The 17,839-nt window shown below is 56.3% G+C and overlaps 1 protein-coding gene across 1 annotated transcript; it reads left to right on the top strand.

The window, feature by feature from the left end:
* Positions 1-327: 327 nt before the first annotated feature.
* On the top strand, positions 328-17,560 carry DMTN (dematin actin binding protein). The gene is made up of 16 exons (XM_084615295.1): positions 328-651; positions 3,005-3,068; positions 3,860-3,916; positions 5,743-5,860; positions 6,355-6,510; positions 6,747-6,791; positions 7,817-7,925; positions 8,402-8,458; positions 8,577-8,729; positions 9,101-9,210; positions 9,394-9,499; positions 9,886-9,950; positions 10,682-10,759; positions 12,582-12,641; positions 13,039-13,119; positions 14,646-17,560. The coding sequence occupies exons 1-16, from the start codon at positions 519-521 to the stop codon at positions 14,757-14,759; spliced, it is 1,506 nt and encodes a 501-aa protein (XP_084471421.1). The 5' UTR covers positions 328-518; the 3' UTR covers positions 14,760-17,560.
* Positions 17,561-17,839: the final 279 nt, after the last annotated feature.

Consider the following 17,839-nt stretch of genomic DNA (forward strand, 5'->3'; position numbering starts at 1 on the left):
TCACGACCGCTCCGCATCGGGCCCCGCGCTTCTTTGGATAATCTGGGCCCAGGCGTCCAGAGCGCCGTATAACCAGAATGAACCCTCACAAGCCCCTGCACTAGGTCCTTTTACAGATGGGGAAGTCGCCCTTTTGCAAATGGGGAAATTGAGGCATGGAAGGAAAGAGGCCACTGATTTTGGGTGCCTCGGGGTTTCACCAAGCAGCTTCTGCCCATCCAAAAATCAAGACAATCAGCATGAGGAGCTACTGCTGAAAAGGTTGACCTGCTCCGGGTCACCCCACAAGCCTGTGTCAAAGGCCCCCTGGGGATCCTGGCCCCTGTGCTTAGGCCACAGGCGTGTTTTCATGTGTCCTCTGAGAGCCGTAGAATTGAGCTTGGTTTGGATGCTAGTTCCCAGAGTTTGGAGGAGGACAGTGCTGGATAAAGGCTCCCCACTTTGGTCCCAAGCAGGGCCCGCGGAGCCCTCCCTCCCGGAGCCTCAGCAGTTGGCGGCTGCTCTGAAGGCCGAAGCAGATGGAACCCAGGAAAGCTGGAGCATATCGAGTCTCTCCCTTTGAGGTGGCACATGCCCCCTCTTCCCTGCTGTGGGTACTGACAGACTGGCAACCTCTTGCAGCCTGGGAGGCGAGGAATGGGGGAGATGGAGGTGTGTGTAATAACTGGGCAAATTGCCCCCCACCACAGCCTGCAACACAGGGAGACTAGAGACGGCTCCGGAGTTGGATTACTCTGGTCCCTGCTAGCCTGGCCCAGTGAGACAGGCCACGACTGCAAGGATGCGTTTTCCAGGCAGTGGGTTGGGGGGCGGGGGTATTGATCAGAGATGTCTCCAGCTGGCAAGTGCGTCTGGAGGGCAAGGCTTGGGTTTCAGCTCTCAGGACAGAGAGCAGCTCGGGGAGAGTGGGGGCCGCAGAGGAGACGCCAGTTGTGGAGCTGATAAGGTTCTGGCTGGGAGCGGGGCTGCTGCATAGCTCTGTTGGGTACTGCCTCCCCGTGTGAGAGGTGCCCAGATGAAGGGGAGGGTGCACCAGCACTCAGAGATGGATCAGAACCGGAGCCGGTAGTCTGACCCACTCCCAAACTCCACGGCTCAGGTAAAATGGGACCCATGTCAGAACTTCACCCCTGGTGGTGCAAGATCCAAACCTGATTGATGAGGCTTTGCACCCTCCAGAACAGCCCTGGTTTTGCCCATCTCTGCCTGGCTATTAACCTTGGGGTATTGAGGGGTTGGCAGTAACCCCTGACGGGGGTGATGCTGTAACTGGGGAAGAATCCAGAGTCTGGGGGTATCAGAGCCCCACCAAGCGGTCATGTTAGGGGGCACTGCCAAAGACTGGGGACTGGAGACATCAGTAGGCCCCAGGGGGGCACAGTAGAGCCTAACACCTGCCTCACTCCATCTCCCTCATCCAGGTGCACAGAGTGATGGAGGCTTGTCCAGAGAGCAAAGGGACAGACTCACAGAGAGCAGAGAGGATTTCCCAAAGGAAGGGGAGTAGGAAGGAGCCCCCTTTTGCAGGGGTGGGGTCAGCGATCCGTCCCCACATGTACCCCCTGCAGTAGTGATTAATTTGTAATGAGAGAGGTGCCAGGGCTCAAGCAATTCTTTTACTTTCATAACTGACGTAGCAAGCCCAGAGGTGCCGGAGCGATGAACTGCCAGGCCCAGAGGTGCCGGGGCTCAGCCCTGGCAAGCTCTGGCACAAATGAAGCACTGCCCCGAAAGGCCCCACCTTCCAGAGGCACAGGCTGCCCCATGGCTGCGGAATGGGCTGAGCTGCTCCGCTGTCTGTCCGGTGCCCCAGGGACTTCCTGGAAAGCCCTTGTTGACCGGACTTTATAGTCGGAGGTGGGGGGAGCTGGGCAGGGCCGGATACGGAGAGCGAGCACGTCTGTGTCATTGCTGAGAGCTTGGGAGGCATCCAAATGCACTCTCTGTCACTTCCCATTGTCCCAAGAACAATGGCTCAAAACAAGTGCAATGATCCCACCGCTCAGTGCATGGAAAGACTCAGCAGTGGAGGGTCCTGCCTGGCTGGGAGCCCAACTGGCTGAGATCACTGCAGGCTCACCGGCACTGCCAGGTCCTCCCTGCCCATGCCCTGAAGCGGTAGAGCCATCTCTCGGTGTCCTGGGCTCTGAGCAGGCTATGCGTGCTTCAAGCCATGCCGTCTCCCCATACCCTTGGCTCTGGACAGGCTGTGCGTGTTAGCTCAAAACCGGGGCTAACTGACAACTAATAAACTGTAACTGTAAATGGGGACTCATTATTGAGCAGGTCTGTTTCCAGTGGGGTCCTGCAGAGATCGATCTGTTCTTGGCCCTACACTATTTAACATCTGTATCCATGGCCTAGAAGAAAACATAAAATCATCCCTGATAAAGTTTGCATATGACACAAAGACTGGGGGAGTGGTAAATAACGAAGAGGACGGGTCACTGATACAGGGCAATCTAGATCGCTTGGTAAGCTGGGTGCAAGCAAACAATATGCATTTCAAAAATGGAAATGTATACATCTGGGAACAGTGTGCCACTCCGCCATGCCATGTGGGAGACTTCGGCAAAATTCCTGCAGGAAGGGGTTCCCGCCCTGGGCCACACAGGAGACTGGCTAGCTCACCAGTTCAGGTCTCTTGCTCTCTGGGTGGGGAGCACTGCACTGCTTTAGGGAAAGGAAAGCTTGTCCCAGCTTAATAGAGCCTGCTCTGGCCATTTAAGGAGCTACACTAGCTCCCAAGGGAACCCCATGCAGGGAGAGTGCTGCTCAGCTGGTGGGGGATGCAGGGGTCTGAGGATGGCAGAAGTTTCAGTTTCCCCTCATCTGACATGTGGTTCATGGACACCTCCCCAGGTGTCTGCATCCAAGCTGCCCTGGCTGCAGAGACCGGACCGTGGGAGAGGTGGTGTGTGGGTGGGTGTGAAGAGGGGATCAGCGCGCCGTGTCTGGTGCGTGGAAGGATCTCACCTCTCCCCATCTCTATCCCCCATTGCAGAGGGAGCATCTGACCCGCAGCCCAGCCTAGGAACCCAAAGGGATGTGGAAACACAGAATCACTGGTACATAAACCCCTCATCAGCATCTCCCCGCCCCTCAGGAGAGATGGGCCAAACCCAGAGTTATGTATCCAGCTCGCCCAAGCCCTCAGGCTGAGGAGATAGTGGGACCCACATCAGAACCGCAAGCCTCATCCCCCCACCCCATTCCCCTTCCCAGCTTTGCCCCCTCCACTGTGCAGCCTCCTGTTGAGCCTGATGATGAATATTTCAGAGCCCGGCTGTGTGCACCTCACTTTGCATTAGCATCAGATGCCTGCAGGCGGCTGGCTTGGCCCGGTAACGGGGCGAGATGAAAAGCCCAGGGAAACCGGGGCGGCTGCGGATCCAAGAACCAGACATTGCTCAGTGGCTGCATGCAGAGGCCCCTTCTCACTCCCTGATGGCTTTGATCTGAACCTCTCCGAGCCTTGATTCCTCCCCATGTACACACAGTCCGGGCTCTCCCTCCTTTATTCCTCCATCCCCTGACCCACTATGGCAGTGTGCCGGATGGACCCGCCCTCGGGGATCACTGCAGACTCCTGTCCCCACTTGAGACAGGAGCAAAGGTCTAAGCAGCAGCCTCACCCAAGCAGATGCGCCAGGCCAAGTCCTGGCATCAGCTTTGCACCACAACTGGGCACAGGGGCAGCAGGCTGGGTATCTCTCCCCCCCTCGAGCTGTTGCCAGGACCCAGGGGGTCAGGCAGCTCACCCTTTGGGACCCTGAACAAGGGTGGAGACCGTAGCAACAGGATGCCTTTGCCCAAGCTGATTGCTGTGAACGAACCTTCCTCCTTCACCCCCTTGCAGGACTCTGTGCATGACCCGGCCCTTCCCGCAGGCGACGGAATGGAAAGGTTACAGAAGGTAAATGAACTGGGTCAGACTCTTCAGGCCTCCTCTTTGCAACCACCCCGGACACCCTGGTCAAGGCGTAGGGGGGTTGGCATGCTGGATGGCCCCATATAGGAATGCAGGAGGCTTTCTCCTCCAGGGGGCCACTTCAAGCCCAGCCCCACTCTGTTTGGGGGCCTCGTGACACTAACTGGTGGGTCTCAGTGTGCTCGCTAGCAGACAGGTGTCCACAGCACAGAGCCGCTGGCACCAGCAGGCCCCATAGTTGGCAATCTCTGCAGAGAGATCAAGGGCCCCTCCTGCTGCTGCGGGGACTGCCCAGGTGCATTGGCAGAGGGCACAGGAGCCAGCACTATACCTGCTCTGAGGGGGTGCAGTGGCAGGAGAGAACCTGGGAGCATTCCCTGCCCGGTGCCACGCCAGGTGATGGGTAGATGTCAGTTTCTGAGCAGGACAAGGGGTGAGCTGGCAAAGGCTGTGCTGGGCCCTTCTGCACTCAGCATTGCAAGGGCCACACAATTGCATGCTGTTAATTGCAATCACTAGATGCTTCTGAGGAGCTGGGGCATGCAGTTGCTGTTACCGGAGAGCAAAGGAGCAGGGTCTAGTCTTCACTCCATCGGCCCTAGGGGCTCCGCCCCTTGCTAACTGGATTTTGGGCAGACAGCACCACCTAGTGCTTACTGCAGCTCTCATGGACACGTCTGCTGAAGCTGCTGGCAGTGCCCACCTGTGCACACCACTGCTGCCTGCCCCAACAACGTGACCTGCTTTGGGCTGCGGGAGTTGGAGACCTAGCTGTGCTCTATGGGGCAGGAGCTGCAGATTTCCCTCAACTTGCGTGGCAACTCCTGACCTGGACCAGCTGAGTTTTAATTTCTAGTTGAACGTGATTTGTGTTTTGGGAGGAGCTGCAGTTCATAGCTATTCTCCACATTAAAGATTAATTGTTCCCTGAGTCCCAGCCTTCCCCACACACGCCATGAGTCTTAGAAACGCAGGGACTGCCAGACTGGATCAGACCTGTGCTCCATTTAGCCCAGTATCCTGGCTTTGACCAGCTGCTTCAGAGGAAGGGGAAAGAAACCCCAGGGGGCAATTATGGAATAATCTCCCTACAAGGGAAGATTCTCCCTGACCCTCAACAATTAGAGGTTGGTTTGTGCCCTCAAGCAGGAGGGAGGTTGTATCCCCTCTATTTTCTCCTGTTCTGTGGGTGTTCTTGTGACTCATATAGAACTCCGAGCCTTTTTGAATGCTGTGTGCTCTTGGCCTTGATAGTATCTGGTGGCAGTGAGTTCCAGAGGTTCACAGCCCCCCACCACCACCTCGTCAGTCAAACCTGAGAGCATATGTAGGCAAGAAAGTGCCAAGGAACGGGGATATCAGAGGGCTGATGTCCTTCTGGATTGCCTAGGTCTTGCGCTGAGAATCAAGGCCCTCCTCTCTGGGAGTCAATTCCACTGATCTCCAGCCCTTCCTACAGGTGCAGTGGTGGGAACACACACACACGCACAAACACACACATACACAGGTACACAAGCACACTCGCACATGCACGCACACACACTATTCTCTGCACCATGGCCTTCCCCCTCCAAAGCCATATCTAGCCAAATGGTGCTAAATTGACATATCCAAATGGCACATCCATATAATATCCAGCTAGGCAGGGTGGGGCTGTTGGGTTTGGGACTGTAATTCCCACCTGGAAGGGAGTGAAGCTCAGCAGACAATGACTGCTACCCTTGGCATTGCTGCCTCTCTGTGTGCCTCTCAGTGGGAGCTTACCTGGGTTTTCTCTTGCCTTGCCCTATTGGCTGAATTGATGAAGCCAGCAGCGGAGAAAGAAACTCACAGAGGTCTCTCCCTCCTTTCCAGCAATCTTTGACGTCCCCTGGGAGTGTCTGTTCCTCCCGCGGGTCCAGCGTCCCAGGATCACCCTCCAGTATTGTGGTGAGTGCTGTTCATGTCACATCTCCCTTTTGGGGGGGGGGGTCTCTAAAGCACCCAAACTCCATGTGGGCAGCGTAATATAGTGATCAGAGCAAGGTCATGGGAGTCAGGACTCGTGGGTCCTGTTCCCGGCTCTGGGAGAGGTGTACGGGTTAGTGTTTAGAGCAAGGGAACGCAGAACTCCTGGGTTCTCTTCCTCACTCTGGGAGAGAGTCTGGTCTAGTGCTTAGAGTAAGAGAATGGGAGTCAGGTGTCCTGGATTCTAATCCAGGCTCTGACCTGCTGTGTGACCTTGGGCAATTCCCTTCCCCTTTTCTGTGCCTGTGTTTCTCCATCTCTAAAATGAGGAGAACAATCCCTTCCCAATTCCCAGATGGGCTGTGAGACCTCAGCTCCAGGCAGGAAAGCATCGTGGACCCTGCCCTGCACTGGGAGAAGCTCAGACACCTGCTTGAGGCTTTTCTGGTTGAGAAGGAGCTTTTCCTCCTTCACAGGCCAGAATGGACAATGAGGTTCTGGGCTACAAGGACCTGGCGGCCATTCCCAAGGACAAGGCGATCCTGGACATCGAGCGCCCTGACTTAATGATCTATGAGCCCCATTTCACCTACTCCCTCATGGAGCACGTGGAGCTGCCGAGGAGCCGAGAGGTGAGGGTGTCTCGGTTGGGGCCTGGTCGCTCTGTGTTTGTCCCCTCTCTGCCAAACCCCCATCAATGGCTGAACCAATGTAAGCTCTGTGGGCAGCTCCCATCTGGCTAAGGGGAGATGCTTTCACCTTGCTGGGCTGCCGGACAGGAATGTACCAGAAATCTTTACTGCGTATCCCAGTGGTTGCAGGATGGGTCAAGTAAATGGCATCTGTCTCTCTCTGCTTCCTCCCACAGCGGTCCCTGTCCCCCAAATCCATCTCTCCTCCTCCTTCTCCAGAAGTGAGTACTCCCACACCTTGCCTCCTGCTTAGTTGTCTGCAGACGTCGCTTGCTCACAGGCAACAGAAACCCACAGAGCCTGAGGTCCAACCAGCCTCCCCCATGATGCGCCTTGTATTCTAATCACTGTGCTCTCGCTCCTATCATGATCACTAGGGAGACTGCGGGGGGGAGGGAGCCTCTGGGAGGGTCTACACTATGTGACCCGGGTTTGTGGACTTGCTGTTTCCAACCCCAGCCATGCTAACTTGACCTACACTGCGAAGACCTTCTGACTCAGGTCTGCTGCTTGCGCTGCGTCCGCACTGCTCAGTGACAGGGCGTGGACTGGGACTCGGGCTCTGACCCACCCTGCAGTAGGGTCCTAGGAATGCAGACAGATTTGTGTGCGGATGGAAGGGGGCTTGGGCTCAAACAAGGGCTTAGTGGCTGGTGTAGACATCCCCCTGCAGAGGCTCTACCAGGGCAAGGCGTTACTGGGACAGGTGTCAGGATTGGTCCCTGACGCTGCCTGGCTGACAGATCAATGGATGAGTGGATCCATCTTTTCCAAAGGCTACTTCCCCACTGGCTCATCAAATGGCTCCTCCACTGTCCACACCCCGTGGCTCTGTCTTGAGCATCCGCACTACTGGCTGAGGTGAGATCAGCTAGTCCAGAAGCTCAGTGGAGTCAGAATCCAGGGGCTTAGGTTGCACTTGGACCCTGATTAAACAGGAGAGTTTTAGAGGCTGGATTAAACTAACGAGCCCTGTGAAAGATGAGGGAGATGGACAGCTGGACTTCCAGTATGCCTTGAGGCCAGCTTTGCCATGTCTCACCATTCCAAGCACTGTCAGTCTTTCCTGAGAGATCCGGGAGAGATTTCCCTCCCAAGGGGTGGGACTGAAATATTAGGTGCAGTCTGGGCTTGGCAGTTACGTCTCTGTCTGAGCAGGCAGCATGGGCCACTGTCAGAGACAGGCTGCATGGGGCGCTGGTCTGTCCCGGGGCAGCAGCTGCTCTGACACGGGCTCTGTTCACAGGTCATCCGGGACTGGATGGAAAACAAGTCCCTAGGAAGTGCCTCCCAGGCACCTAGTCGCCGGACCAGCAGCACAGCCCGGAGTGGAGTGCACCACTTCCACCGACCTGGTACGGCCCACACCCTGCCTGGGGCTCGCCAGGGCTCCCTGCATGGGTGCGAGGGCAGCAGGACCCCAACTTCAGGGCCACACACTATACTGAAATCCTAACCAGAGACCCAAGACCAGACCCTGCAACCCCATCCTCCCTGCTCCTAATCGGGTGCCTTTCCCCCTCCACCAGCCTGAGTCAGGTGAGCCTGGAGCCAGCACCTGAACCCAGCTCGGGGACTGGGACCCACTTGTCCTTCCTCCCAGATCCCACCAGCATGGAGCAGGGTGAGCGCTGTTCCGCATACCCAGAGAGCAGGGACAGCAGGAGGGCAAAGCCTCCCCCACCAGTGGGGCCCTACCTCCTCTAGGAGTGAGAAGGAAGCTCAGCTGTGGCTGCCCATTGGTGCCAGTGGTGGCGGTGGGGTTGGCTCACTGGGTTGCCCGCTCCGTCAGTGGCATTTCTCACCCTCCTCTTCCCCTCCCCTCCTCTAGAGACCAACACCATGGAGCTGAACATATACAAGAAGCCGCCGATCTACAGGCAGAGAGGTGAGCGCGGCTGCTTCCTCACCCCGGCCTTTGGGTGCTGGGTTGGGACATTTGGGGGAGGGGGCGCAAGGCGACGGGGAAGCCAGGCCTCAATTTTCTGTCCCTCTGTCTATTTCAGAGCCCTTGACGGGAGCCCCACAGAGCAAGCACATGATAGAAGACCAGATAATTGAGTGCTCCAAGTTCCCTGCAGCCCAGGCCCCGGATCCCAACCAGCCAGCGAAGATCGAGACGGATTATTGGCCCTGCCCTCCCTCCCTGGCCGTCGTAGGTAGGTGATGGCAGGGTGTTTTACCTACAGGTGGGAGACTCTTATCAGACCCCCCCCCCTAAGCTGAGCGGGGTCAGTACTGAGATGGCAGACCACCAAGGAAAGCTGAAGCGTTGATCTGAATCAGCATCGAGGCCCCATTATGGTGACTGAGGGGGCTGGGCAGATGGGACATACAGCCAGGGCCCTGACCTCTTGTGGTCATGAAAGATTCCCTGGCAATTTTTGCTAGCCCAGGTGTTGGGGTGATGCATTCTGCCTCCCTAAATTTCCCCAGTGGGGAAAGGATCCAGCCTCCCTCTATCTCCCTGCCCCCTTGATTCAGAGTCTTGCTCTTGCCCCGCACCCTGATGCCCTCTTTGGGTCCCCAGAGAAGGAGTGGAGACAGCGGAAGGCCTCCAAGAAAGGCATGGAAGAAGAGGAGGATCTCACGGAGGAAATGACTAACCTGCGTGAACTGCAGAAAGAGGAGCTGAGTAAGGTAGGATGACCTTGGAGGTGCTGGGGCTCCAGGAGGGCTGAGTCCTGGACTGTGCTGGGACTGGCTCCAGCTTGGAGAATGCTGGGATTTGAGGTGGGGCTGCTCCTTGGAGTATGCTGGGGCTGGAGGGGGCTGCGTCCCGGCATTGAGTCCTACCTGACCCTGACTGCTCCTTCTCCTCAGGTCACCTCAAATCTCGGGAAGCTGATCCTGAAGGAGGAGATGGAGAAATCTCTCCCCATCCGGAGGAAAACCCGCTCGCTTCCAGACCGAACGCCCTTCCACACCTGTGCGTGGGGCCAGGCAGTGTCCCAGACATGCCCTCCTCTCCTCTTCCCCCTCTCTGATGCTGAGATCCCCTCCCCAGTCGTTTCCTGCCATCCACGGGAGCAGCATCCATTTTAAGTCGATACCCTGACAAGTGACATTGTTTTGGTATCGTTCCAGGTGTTGGTTTTATTTAAATACTGATTGTTAGTGTCTGGGACTGGAGTAGCCCAGAACTCACCCCACAGCCAGTTCTCCTGGTCTGCTCCATGCAGCACCCTCTGCTAGGAGAGGGCAGGGCAGGAGTCACGGGGCGCTCCCCCCGGACCATCCCCTGCACTGCTTTGTATTAGGATTGCTGCAGGAACAATCAGCCCAGAGATGATACTGGCTCTTGCTCTTTTTCAGCTCTGCACCTGGGGAATTCCAGATCCTCCACCCTTCCGGCCTATGGGAGAAGTACCCTCAGCAGGGTAAGGCACTGGGCGACTGCAGTTCCCCGCTTCACCCTCCCCTTGCCTGCTGTGTCCTTGAGAGTGTGGTATTTTCCACATATTGTTCTTATCCGTTCAGATGATGTTCAGATCCAAATGGTGCCAAACAGAACCACTCCACCTGGGATCCAGCCTACGGTGCCCGAGTCTAGCCATGGCTGGGCTGTGTATCCCTGGGGGTAATGTCACAGGCTGGGACAGTCAGGAAGAGAGCTTGCCGGGAATTGAGAGACAAAGGCAATCAGCCAGTGAGAGCAGCTGACTCACAGCCCTGCTGGTGAGGGGACCCAGGGCCTTATGCCTTTGGGCCACTGGTTCAAATCTGGCCCACATCAGCAGCGATGGAGAGTCATTACCACTTTCTGGCTGTTCGGAGTCTTGTGTGAAATGAGTTTGTTGGGTCTCAGTCCAGCCCCAGTGGAACAGATCTCCTTGTCACCAAAACCACTCAGACTCCGCTCTTCCCCTTGAGCAAGGTGGAGGGCAAGGCGGAGAGCAATGCAGGGGGAATCTTGCTGGGTTGCCCCCTGGGATGCAGCTGCTCTGTGGGTGTAGAGGCCCCTCGTTCTTGGGTCTGTCAGTCTGGCCCTTCTCACCAGCTTCCAGCTGCTTCTTGCGTCAGTCCAGGAGGCAGTTTCTATCCAAGCACCCTGCCCCTCTCAGAGGCACTGCTACCCTGGTAGCTGATGCTGTCTGATTTCCTTTTGCAGCTGCAGTCAGCGGAGTTCAGCCCAACCAGCAGTGAGAAGGGGAGCCCAGGTAAGAGAAGCATACGGCACAAGGGACAGGTGCAGGGGAGATGTGTGTCTGGTCTGGTCTGGTCTGGTCTGGTCTGGTCACTCAACCCAGAGATGCCATTCAGAGTCATCAGCATCAAACTCTTGCTCATCTTAGCTGGGCCTGTCGGCCTGATGGGGGCGCTGTGTCACACGCCCCATGGGCCAGACCCCACAGCTGGTGTGAATCAGTGCAGCACCCGAGCACTAACGGAGATGCACGGGTTTACACCAGCTAAAGGATTCCAGCTCATACCTGCCCCCATCCCACTGCTGATGAGCTCTGGGCCTGGTGCTCTCTCTTCACCTCTTGCCCAGCCGCACAGGATGCTGGCAATAGCTGCCCCCACTCATTATCCTTGGGAGGAATGGATGGATTTGGTCTGGGTGGCCTCACGGCATCGGGGAGGGCTGGAGACCGAGTCCTGCCATTCCAGGGCACCAGTTTAAATTAGGCCTGGGATGGTAGCGTGCAGGAGCCAGGAGCTGCCAGCTGTCGGGAGGCCCTTAGCTGCTGGGTCTCAGTCCCCTTCCCAGCTGCAGTGTCCACCTGGCAGCCCTAGCAGAGAGGCCAAGGGCTGGCTGGCCGGTGGGAACGCCTTCCCCCCTAACCCCTAGACATCGGGGCACAAGGCAGTTGCTGGGCAGGGAGTGGGGGAAGCCTACCCAGCCGCTGCCACGCTGTGCCTGTTCAGGGGCCTTCGCTCCCCGGCCTGTCCTGCGCTGCTGGGATGGGCCATTACTCACGCCAGTGGGCGTCAACGCTCAGCCCCAGCAGCACAGCCTTTGCAGCCAGGCCCCAACTGGCCGTTGTCTGTTATCTTTGGATGCTGGGAATTCCAAAGCTTTGTGCAGCCCACGAAGGGTTAAATTGATATCTCTCCGCTCCCTGTAGACAGAGAAACCAGGCAAAATCCTCAGCTGGCGTAAGCTACATTGTATCTGTGGGCCAGATCCCCAGCTGGTGTAAAACCCACAATACTTCCATTGACCTCCTGCCGATTTCCACCAGATGAGGATCCGGCCCCTTGTTCTAAATGAGCTGGGACATACAGCCCCTGCACCCACAGCTGTGGAGTTGTGGGGTGGGGATTCTAGCAGGACATCTGGAACTGGGGTTCTCTGAGCCCCTTTTCTTGTGTTTTGCAGGCCTGCAGGTAAGCGGTCGCCCTGCCGCTGAAGGGGAGACACTGGGAGCGGTGATGTATCTTGGGGGAGGCGGGGGAAGTGCCCCTCCCTTCCATTGCATGCTCAGCCTCTCCCAGCCTGGCTTGGCTGGCACCAGCTGCCAGGCAGACGGAGCTCAGTGGTGCAGGGCTGGAGTTGAGACTCAGACAGGACTACTGGGAAGGACAGGGACTGGAGCAGGGCAGCAGGGAAGGGAGGGGAGTGGCAGCACCAGAGAAGGAGAGAAGGGCAAACTGAGGAGACAGAGAACCCCAAAGAGGCAGGATGGGGATGGGAGGTAGGGGGAGAGGGAGACAGCAGAGGCGCAGGGGTTTAGGAGCTCAGGTGGGGGCAAGGAGACAGCAGAGATGTGGGGATTCAGGAGCTCAGGGTGTGGGAAACAGAGACAGGGATTTAGGAGCTTGGGTGGGGACAGGGAGGCAGCAGAGTCACAGGGGTTTAGGAGCTCCGGGTGGGGAAGAGAGAAACAGCAGAGATGCAGGGGGTTAGGAGCTTGAGTGGGGGCAGAGTGGCACCCTCTCCAGTGCCTAGGCTGAAGCCCATCACCCTACTGTTTGTTAAGGTCCTTTTGGGGAGGTGGTGGGGACTCTGGCGTGGGAAGCCCTTTATGCCAGCCCAAGACTGACTGGGGGTTTGATGTCTGCAGAACGGCCAGCGGGGGAGGATGGACAGAGGGAACTCCCTGCCCAGCATGCTGGAACAGAAGGTAAGAGCCATGGCTGGGGGCTCTGCAGGCCCAGGTCCAGGGTCCAGGGTGGCCCAGCCATGGGCTGGGATGCTCACACATTTGCTTTGTTACCTGCTGCTGGCTGGCTGGTGCCTGTAGGTATGTGAGGTGGGGGAAATGCCCCATTGCAGGCGGAGCTGGGGGGTGTGGAGTAGCAGACGTGCCCTACTGCAGGCTTTCTGTGGGTGGGGGAACATGCCCCATTGCAGGCGGAGCTGGGGGGTGTGGAGTAGCAGACGTGCCCTACTGCAGGCTTTCTGTGGGTGGGGGAACATGCCCCATTGCAGGCGGAGCTGGGGGTGCAGGGTGAGAATGGGAACAGGGACGGGCATTTTAATGAACCCTTCTGTTTACCTGTGTTGTCCCTGGCTCTCAGATTTACCCCTATGAGGTGCTGATGGTGACGAACAGGGGTCGTGTGAAACTGCCTCCAGGAGTGGACAGAACAAGGCTAGAGGTGCGGATGGGGCATCTCGCTTGCCCCTGCAGTGTCTGGGCCAAGGGGAGGGAGCGGGGCCAAGGAAACCACAGCTGACAGATCCCCAGGGCTCGGTGGAGGGATGGTTCAGGGTAAAACAGCTGGAGAAATACACAGAGGGGAAGGGAATGGGGAAGAGGGAGTTAATGCTTTGTGGCCCCTGGACTTGGAGCACCGCCTGCTGCCACCCCATCCCCGAGCTGCCCTCCCCGGTTGCCTCTCTCCTGCACTCCCACAAACAGCCCTAGGTATTTCATTCTCTTGTACCCATGCTAAAGGTGGAAGTTAATTCGATTAGAAAAGGAGGGAGCCAGGCTCTTGCCCCATGACGACATGGGGTGGGCACCTGCCACAGGGGCCCAGGCACAGCAGACTCCATGGCCAGCACCTAGAATGGGCGCATGCATTGTGAGGTCAGGGACTCAGCTACCAGGGCGTGGGCAGCGTCTGCTGGAGCCCAGAGAGAAGCTCTGGCATTCAGGCCTGTTCTCCACACCATGTGGCAGTGGGTTAGCTGAAGGCATGATGTTAAACCGAGACGACTCTGGCCTGTCTGCGCTGCAGTCAGAGGTGTGACTGCAGCAGGTACAGATATCCCAGAGCTAGCTTTGATCTAGCTACGGTGGGTACCAACAGCAGTGAATCTGTGGCAGCATGGGCTGTACAAGCCCACGTCAGGCAAGCTAAACTGCTGTAACTAGTTTAAAGGCAAGAAAGAGAGTCTACACTGGGGTTTGCATTGGTTTAACTAAATCATTTTAAAACTGATTTATGTTAAACTGATGCAACTTCTGTGTGTAGACTCTAGACTCATGTCTAGTGTGAGGGTTTGTATTAGGACTGGATCGGAAACCGATTTTCCATCTTGTGAGAAATTCCATCATTTCAAAAAAAAATTGAGAAATTTTTTGAGAAACGAAATTCCAGTTTTTTGTTTGTTTTGCGTTGATCAAAATGTTTTGTTTCAATAAATTGGTTTCATTCTGATTTTGATTTTTAAAAATATTATATAAAATAAACAGTATTTGAAATGAAAAGTTGTTTAAAAATGGAAAATTGAATTTCCCCCAGCAAAACGCAGCGGTATACGCACACGTGTGCTCACACACGTAGACTGATCTGGCACAAACACATCTACACACAAACTGACCTCACAGGCGCATACACACTGATCTGGCATTAAACCACAGGCACTGATCTGGGGCACGCACACACTGATCTGGGGCACGCATGCACTGATCTGGGGCACGCACACACAGATCTGGGGCACGCACACACTGATCTGGGGCACGCACGCACTGATCTGGGGCACGCACACACTGATCTGGGGCACGCACGCACTGATCTGGGGCACGCACACACAGATCTGGGGCACGCACACACAGACACACACAGATTTTGTGTGCACACATGCACCAACACACATACACACACTCTGATCTGGCACATGCACACACATACACACACTGACTGGTGCATAACACCCACTGTTTCTCTCCCTCCAGAGGCACCTGTCCCCAGAGGATTTCCTGCGTGTCTTCGAGATGTCCCTGGAGGAGTTCAGCAAGCTGGCCCTGTGGAAGCGGAACGAGCTGAAGAAGAAAGCTTTCCTGTTCTGAGCCTAGTGCCCAGCCTGAGCCAACCCTAGCCGTGATCTCAGTTAGTGTCAAACACAATCTCGCATCAGAGCTGCTTTAGGGCTACTGAGCCAGTTTTAACACCTGCCTCCCCTCCCTGAAGCCCCTCAGGCACGTTGATCCCTCATTCCCAGTTTTGCCTCTCCCTGGGGGATATCGGAGAGCCCCTCCCTGCCCAAACCTTCCCCCTCACATGCCCAGGGGGGCTGCTGGCAACACTGGTGGGCTACTCAGTCTGGGTCTAACCTCTTTTAATGGAGCCAGGGGAGGCAGAGTTGAACAAGTGGCGGGAGGAGCAAGCAAACCCTAGTCAGCTAAGGTCCCTGGGCTGGATGGTGTGTAGGGGCTTCTCGGGGCAGGGCATCGGTGTCCCTCTTTGCCTGTTGGGGTCGCGGCTGGTTCAGGCAGGATGGGAGCCATAGCTACTGGAGGGGGCTCTGGCAGGGGCCCTGGCTTTGCTCCCCCGGCTCAGCTTGGGGAGTGGACAGGACAGGGATACACCATAGTGCTCGATTGCTGGACGCATGTTGGTTTAGGTGTAAGGGAAGTCAAGGCTACTTCTACCTTGCTGCTGGGCCCTGACTGGCTCCCTTGCTTAAGGACCCTGCTCCCAGCCTTACTGCTCCTCTCGGGGCCAGCCTCCCTCCCTGTCCACACTGGGCAGGGCACATGTATACATCTGCATAGCTGTAACCCTGATGGGGCTGCCGGGTGTCACCATGGCTGTGTTTCTGAATGGCCGGTCAGCAATGGGGTTGTCATTTGCCTACAGTAGGCTCCAAAGAGCCATGATTTTCATTAGCAGCCACTTCCCATGGACCCACCCACAGTTGGGGCCCCGTCCTTGTAATCAAGCAACCCTTGGTGGAACTGGGAGGGGGCACAAGAATTTCTCGCTGGAGAGAACTGGAGAATCAGAACCAACCCTTCTGAGGTCACCTCTGTCTCGCTCTCGCTCGCTCCTGGCCACCCCTTCCTCTCCCCACTCCCACCACCCCTCCCTCTAAATTCAATCCCTAGGTGGACGTGACCGAGCACCTCCCAAGTTCTCAACCCAATGGCCCAGGCTCTCAAACCGCAGGGCTCCCCATTAAGGCTACAGCCCCCACACCCCACCCCTTGCAGCTGCCTTTGGGGGAGGGTTGCTCTCAGCTCCATCATTTCAGGCCTTAGTAGTTGATGATTTTGCTCCTGCCCCTTTGCAGAGCCTCAGTCGAAGCCCCGTGGCCGCCCTGCCAAGCCCAAGGCTCTTCCCCAGGTTTGGCAGAGGAGTTTGCCTGGGCAGTGAGAGACTCAGGGCTCGAGGCTTGAGCCTGGAGGCAGCTCATCATGTTCTCTCCAGCCTGGCATGTAATCTCTGGCAGCCATCCCACGCTGTCCCCCTCAGGCTTCCCGGCTAGGATTTCCCCCTCTCCGTGTACCCCATGGGGCAGCAATAACACTCTGCTGTGGAAACCACACCATTGGTATACTGCCACAATCTGCAGGCTGTCCCCTGGTGACACAGCAGGTGATATCCGACTCTGGCTTCTCCGCCGCAGTGCATAACCAACCAGGGCTCAGACAAGCCAGCTCTCTCTATGCCCAAGGATGGAATTTCCTCAGGTAGTGACAATATTTTAGAGCTTGTGTGGGTGAGGGGATGCCTGTGTCGATGCTAGGTGAAGGAGCAGAGAGGATGCCAAGGCAGGAGACTCTGGGCAGCTGCATCAGTAGCTAGGAAGCCAGGCCCTGCGCAGTGACCAGCAGAGACTGATGTGGTGCCGATCCCTTGTGGACCCCGGCCTCATCGCCAGGCCCTGGAGTTTGGAAATAATCACCCAAGATTGCTCTGTAGCCTGCAGACAACATGCCCCCCCCCCCGGCCCCCAAACCCATACCCCGCACGCTTCAGAGCTGCCTGCAAGGAGCAGTGTGTCCTGGAAAGGGCAGGAAACTTACCAGTATCCTGGGGGGTTGTTCCACGCTATGCTTCTTGTTTGCCAGAGGGCGAGCACAGCTTCCAGCCCAGCTGCACTCCCCACCTCAGAGCCACCTCTGAGATCTCTCAACCAAGCAAAGAGTAAAAAGCTGAGAGACTCCCCCTTCCAGACAGTGCATTGATCAAAGGGGATCCAATAAGCCTATGTTTGGGTCAACTGGCCTGTCTCAGGCAGAGCCTTACCCAGCGGGCCAGGAGAATTACAGAGGGGTGAGCCACACTTTTCTCTGAAAGGTCGGGTGTTGGCAGGATACTGGCCTGGCAGCCCGCTCCTGCACATTGAAGTCTGTGGGAGCTCCCTATGTAGGACACATGCAGGACAGTCCAGTGGTCTGATCACCCATCCCATCTGGGCTACAGCACCTTACATGCCTCCAGGAACAAACCCAAGGAGCTAACAATTTCCTTTGCTTTGGGGTCTTTTTAAAAGTCAAAATAACCAGCGGTCAAATAGGGGAACTGGCCCCTCAGAGCCAAACGATTTCCTGGGCTGCTGCTCCTTTCAGTCCCCCTGCTGGGTCCTTTTTCTACTGTGCACCACATCTGCTCCCCAGCGCTGGCCTGAGACCCACTCCCTCACGCTTTCCCTTTCCGTTTCCAACCACTGCCCCACCACTACACTCTGTCAGGATGTAAAGAATGTAATTTATTGGGAAACCCCTGGCCCATACTTGCCTTTCACTGCTACTTATACAACATATCTATAAATATATATATATAAATATGAATTTTTTTTCTGATTTGAATACAGTGATTCCCCTTTCTCTGTTTATTTTTGCTGGTGTCGGAGATTCCATGTGAGAGTGATTTTTTGCTTATAATTAAAGGTGAAATGGCTTTATTCAACACGCACCTCTGCTGATTTTCATTCCTGTTTGCTTTAGAGTGGGATTAAATATCATTCTGCACCTTCCAGACAAGGACTGCAAAGCAGTTTGCAGGCCTTAAGAAATTCAGCCTCACCCACCCAAGAGGGGATATTTGTAATTCAGTGTTACAGGTTGGGAAAGCGAGGTCCGAAGAGGAGGGACTTGCCCAAGATGACGCAGTGTGTCAGAGTCAGGTATTGCACCCAGGAGTC

Source organism: Lepidochelys olivacea (genome assembly GCF_965140295.1).
Source record: "Lepidochelys olivacea isolate rLepOli2 genome assembly, chromosome: 26".
Classification (NCBI taxonomy): Eukaryota; Metazoa; Chordata; order Testudines; family Cheloniidae; genus Lepidochelys; species Lepidochelys olivacea.